This window comes from Danio aesculapii, chromosome 1 (genome assembly GCF_903798145.1).
Source record: "Danio aesculapii chromosome 1, fDanAes4.1, whole genome shotgun sequence".
NCBI lineage: Eukaryota > Metazoa > Chordata > Actinopteri > Cypriniformes > Danionidae > Danio > Danio aesculapii.
Window position 1 is genome coordinate 52202336 of NC_079435.1, and position 4437 is coordinate 52206772.

General features: G+C 38.0%; 1 protein-coding gene across 2 annotated transcripts in view; it reads right to left on the bottom strand.

Moving 5' to 3' along the window:
* Nucleotides 1-4437, bottom strand: part of prkcba (protein kinase C, beta a) — a 68201-nt gene continuing 63764 nt past the window's right edge. Inside the window, exon 17 of one of the 2 annotated variants that reach the window (XM_056462621.1) lies at nt 1-1485. In XM_056462621.1, coding sequence (XP_056318596.1) covers nt 1333-1485 — 153 coding nt within the window. In that variant the 3' untranslated portion in view covers nt 1-1332. The remainder of the gene's footprint in view (nt 1486-4437) is intronic. The other variant, XM_056462635.1, reaches the window with a different exon arrangement.

Consider the following 4437-nt stretch of genomic DNA (forward strand, 5'->3'; position numbering starts at 1 on the left):
TCTTGCAAAATAACCAGTAAAATATGTACATTCATTATGGTAAAGACAAAAGAAAATAGTTATTAAAATGTGTTTAAACGTGTTTTGCGACCGGGAAATATTTGAAATTTCACAGGAGGGCTAATAGTTTTTCCTTCAACATTATAAACGTTAAATTCTTTATATGACCTGATTAATAACAGCAAATTAATTTGGACATATACAAAAAACTATACATCATTAAAAGAAAGCTAATAACAGTGATACTCGCTTTCAAATGGCATGAATATTTATTTAAGATTATTTTACTGTTGGATTTACCTAATGGATAAATCACATACCAACATATTTCTGCCATTACTAAAGTCTAGTGAAAAAAGTGTGATTTTCAAAGCTTTATCCATGTGATTTTGAGTTGCATGTAAATGAATAATTAATCCCTTGTTAAAGCATCCTATGAACAGAGCCCAATATGCAAATAGCAAACACTTCAAACATGCCATTATTTGCTCACACTTTACAATAAGGGTTCATTAGGTATAGTCAGTTATTGTATTTACTAACATGAACCAATAATGAATACTTGTACAGCATTTAATATTCATAGTTCAGCATTTACTACTGCATTATTAATATCCAAATTGATGCTTGATAACATTAGTTAATGCACCGTGAGTTAACATGAACTTTATTTACATTAACTAACGTTAACGAAGATGAATAAATACTGTATTGTATTAGTAAATACATTAACTAATATTAACTAATACAATCTCAATGTAAAGTGTTAATGATTATTCGATTGATTGATATGCTAACGGTAATGCAAATGTATTAAAATACATATTACAATGAAATTTGCGTATCCATCATCCACTGATCCACTAGGACTTGCCTTAGAACGGAGATCACAATGTTTGACTAATTTAAAGCAGATTTTAAGGTTGCGTAAGACGTAATTAGCTCTGGAAAAAGCCATTAGTGCCGCATGTTGTGAGGCAGAATGAAGCGCCGCAGGAAAACAGCAGATTGACTACATGGGGTGAATGTAGAAAAGAAAGAGGTAGGATAATTCTCATGGAGATGAAAAGACGAGACATTCTCATGGAGACTATGAATACACTCTTTTACAACCGCTCGCGCACACTCTCTCTCTCTCGTTCTGAGGCATTGGTTGAGACTGAGTTTAATCCTGGTTTGGTTCAGTATGATCCTGCTTGCTTTGTGCCTTTTAAAGTGAAGAGAGAGAGATAGAGGACAATGGAGATGCACAGGGACCTAATAATGCTTTCTGTGCCTCCTTCTCATGTCTGTATACGGCACATATACGGAGCGATCGTTTAGAGTTTGCTGTTAAACCTGAATGACAAACTCAGGGTTGGTGTAGGAGAAGCCTTGGAATTCGTTTTGGTCCAGATTCATGATGAAGAGTTTATCGGTTGGCGTCAACTCAACCGCCATCTTGGTGAACTCCTTGTCGAAGTTGCCCGTGTCGTGGCGATTTTTCTGAAAGATAAAAACAAACGAAGAAAGGAGGATGTGAATGTGACCATTGAAATCATGTTTTTAACGTTCAGGATGCCTGACTGTATTCACTATAACTAGCAACTATAACTAGCAACTAGCTAGTTTGGTTGTCAATGCCAAAAGGGATATGGTTTACCTTTGCATGTTTGGAAAGCACCAAAGATCTTTAACAATGATCGACAATAATGATGATTGGTGAACGAGTAGATGGCGATATTACTTCGTAAACAAACAATATGGCTGTAAATTGAACTCAGGCTTATTCTGAAAACGTCCCACTATATACATATCTGGAGAGCACCAAATACGTCCCAGGAGCTACGTTTTTTTTTGCAGTTTTTGTGAATCCACCAGAGGCCGCTGTGTACACTTTTTGAGATCATGGGGGGTGCTGGTGGGGGGTGATAGGGGAAGGTGCACGCGAAGTGAAGAGCGGGGGTGAAGGTGCGCGCGAACTGGGGGGCAGGTATGAAGATGGTTGCGTGTTGGGTTCGGTGCACATGGTGACTGAACCAAATAGCTGAGGAGCTTTTGGGTGGGGGGTGCAAGGGTTTTTGGGGGTGGAATTCCTGGACTTTTCTGGGAGACAGAACAATACGGTAGGTGGGCGGGAGATGGGTCTCCTGGGAAAAACGGGAGTGTTGGCAGGTATGTATAACCGTCATGATGGATTTTAGTTGCATTTTGTGACAGGATAGTCTATACACACACGGCTGTTTGACACTATTCTCTGCACCTACCGAGTCAGTGACAGACCAGACACCTGCATCGCGAAATGCTGAAGGTTTTTTCCCCATACAGTGTGCGGTATCAAATTCCATTTAAAAAAACACTCTTCAAGCAGTTCATACTCGCTTCCAATTTCTCAGAGTTTGTCACAGGGGCATGCAAGAAATGTTTCTGAATGAAAGTAAAAAGGAACGAACTGCAGTTAAAGTCGACAAATTAAAAATGAAACTCCAGAGGAAATCTGGATAGTGTGATGACGCAATGTATCTATGTGCTCTACCATGTAAAACAGGATCATGAAAGAAACATTCAAAAAGCAACTCAAGTAAACACCTAATCTAATCTAATATTAGTGTCTTATTCAGATTAAGGCAAATGGTTTGATTAATGATGTCCATGTAAACGTAGTCACTGGCTACAGTTTGGCACTTTCACTTTCATTCAGGAACATTTCTTGCATGCCCCCGTGACAAACGAGATATTGGATGAGAGTATGAACTGCTGAAAGAGTGTTGTTTTAATGGAATTTGATAGCGCACGCCGTATAGGTAAAAAGCTCTGCATTTCATGATGCAGGTGTCTGTCCTTCACTGAATCAGTAGGTACAGAGAATAGTGTTAAACAGCCATGTGTGTATAGACTATCCTGTCACAAAAGGCGGCGAAAATCCTACACGATGGTAGTTTGATTGCGGTGTTTACATGTCTGTACTACACTTCAATACTGCAACTGAAATCGGCATACTCCACATTTCTTAATCAGATTTCTGTTTAGTTTGATTATGAGCTTTATTGGATTAATCAAAAAATGCTGTTGACTCTTAATCAGAGTAGTGTCTTAATCGCATTAAAATCAGATTATTGGTGTTCAGGTAAACGTACTCAATGACAAACTTTTAGACGAATACAGCATTTACAGTCAATTGTGTGGATTCCCGTAATCAGGGATCGTTTTGACTGGCTGTGGGCAAAACTTTTCAAAAATGCAAAGGAAAACTTTTGTTTAGGCTATTGTTGTCATAAATATCAAAGGCAAGTCAAAAAACGTTCCATTTTCGGACCCCTTAAACTCAAAACAAGTTTCACATTTTTGGCTGAAAACAGGGTCATGTAAAAACCGACTGAATTACAGTAAGATTAAAAGATTTGCTTTTGAAGTCAACACAAAATGGCATTTGCAAGATATTTTGCTTTCACAAAGTGACATTTCTGAATGAACCAGGATGTTTAACAAAACCTCAGTGTATCCATTATTACATTGCCCATATATATTAAGTGATTACTATTACCCAATAATAAGTCCGCATAAATGTTTACTTATTTCAGATATTAAGCTAGTTGCTAAAATGCAAAGGTACTTTGGGAAAAGATGCCAACAGATGCATATTTTTCAATTTTATGTTGACTTTAAAACATTTGCTATTATGAATGCAACTGTAAAACAACAAATAAAACAACATCACATTAGATAATCAGATACTAGAAGTCAGAAACAGCAGAAAAAAGACCAAGAGGAATCTGAGAAAGAGCCCAAAGCTGACAGCGGAGAGACAAAAGAGACTAACAGAGACTTTCAATCTGGACTTAAACCACAAATAACATGAAGAGACAGTACAGAGGAGAGCAGACTAGACCAAAGAACATCCGAAAAACACCCATGAAAATGAGATGGAGACCTGGACTTCAATCCAGCCACCAACTGGAGACAAACAACTCAAGAGAGATCTGCTAAACACACACACACTCATACAGAGAGAGAGAGAAAAACACCAAATGACCCTTCATTCAAGACAGGACAATCAGGACGAGCTCCTACCTGCTGCTATACAGGCGCAAAACAGCTCAAGAACAAGGGCCCTTGGAGAGAAGCACTTCTTCTGGTCCCTGTACCTACAGTAATCCATACCTGCACCATCACAAGCCCACCAGACCCAGACGTCCACATTTACACACACCACAAAAACACTCAGTTTGTTCACATCTGGTCTGGTACATATCGGTTACACAGGTATCGGTGCCCTAATGGCACCAGGTATTGGTACCCAACCTAACAGTTGAGGCATTTTCTTATGATTAAAATGAGATGGCATTTGTTTAAAAGGGATAATTATACAATTCTTTTAAAAAATTGGGGTCTGTAAGATTTTTTTTTTTTTCGAAAGAAATAGATACTGCTATTCCCATTAAAATGTACAGATATTTT